At 38.8% G+C, this 807-nt stretch overlaps 1 protein-coding gene across 1 annotated transcript in view; it reads right to left on the bottom strand.

The window, feature by feature from the left end:
• Window positions 1–34: 34 nt before the first annotated feature.
• Window positions 35–807, bottom strand: part of LOC104774022 — a gene marked incomplete at its 3' end in the record, with an annotated part of 6,335 nt that continues 5,562 nt past the window's right edge. Inside the window, exon 2 of the mRNA XM_010498689.1 lies at window positions 35–739. Coding sequence (XP_010496991.1) covers window positions 35–739 — 705 coding nt within the window. The remainder of the gene's footprint in view (window positions 740–807) is intronic.

The following is an 807-nucleotide window of genomic DNA, read 5'->3' as shown; positions in this document are numbered from 1 at the left end:
AGCCCATTTTCTGAAATCAGCCTTTTGTAAATACTCAGCCAACTTAGGATTTGCATCTTGAATCTGGATGAATATTTTAGCAAACTCTTCACGAGTATAAGCAATGGCTGCAGATTCAACAAGTGGCAAATATGATTGACCCTTGAAACTTACTTTGATGTTGTTTCCAAGGTGGTATTTGCAGATTCTATGATGTGATGCTGGATACAACTCTGTAAGTGCTTTTGCAATAGACGATGCACGATCAGAGACAAACACCAAATCTGGGGCATCAGGTATGATAGTACGGAGACACCTAAAAAACCAATTCCAAGATTTATCATTTTCTGAATCAACAATAGCAAAGCCTATCGGGTATAGGTGATGATCTCCATCTTGTGCTGTAGCTACTAATAAAGTTCCTTTAAATTTCCCCTTCAAGAAGGTACCATCTACTGCAATCACTCTTCTCAGCAAATCAAAACCTCTTATCGATGGACCGAATGCAATGAACACATATTTGAATTTAGTACCAGAATCCATCTCAAGATAAACAACTGATCCTGGATTTCTTTCCTTAGCCATGAACAACCATTTTGCTATGTTGTGGTAACTGTCCTCAGGAGTTCCTCTAACCAAAATCTGAGCTGCCTCTTTTGCTCTCCAAGCTTTTTTGTATTGTATATGAACACCATGATCTAATCTAACTCTCTCAATTATCTGTTTTGGCTTGAGTCCAGCCTTCTTTTCTGCAAAATGACTGCAAATAAAAGAACCAAGGAGTTTTGCAGTGGCTTGCCTATGGTTCGCATTCCTGTACGTTGTATC

Source organism: Camelina sativa, unplaced genomic scaffold (assembly GCF_000633955.1).
Source record: "Camelina sativa cultivar DH55 unplaced genomic scaffold, Cs unpScaffold01040, whole genome shotgun sequence".
Classification (NCBI taxonomy): Eukaryota; Viridiplantae; Streptophyta; class Magnoliopsida; order Brassicales; family Brassicaceae; genus Camelina; species Camelina sativa.
This window is presented reverse-complemented; position numbering and strand designations above follow the sequence as displayed.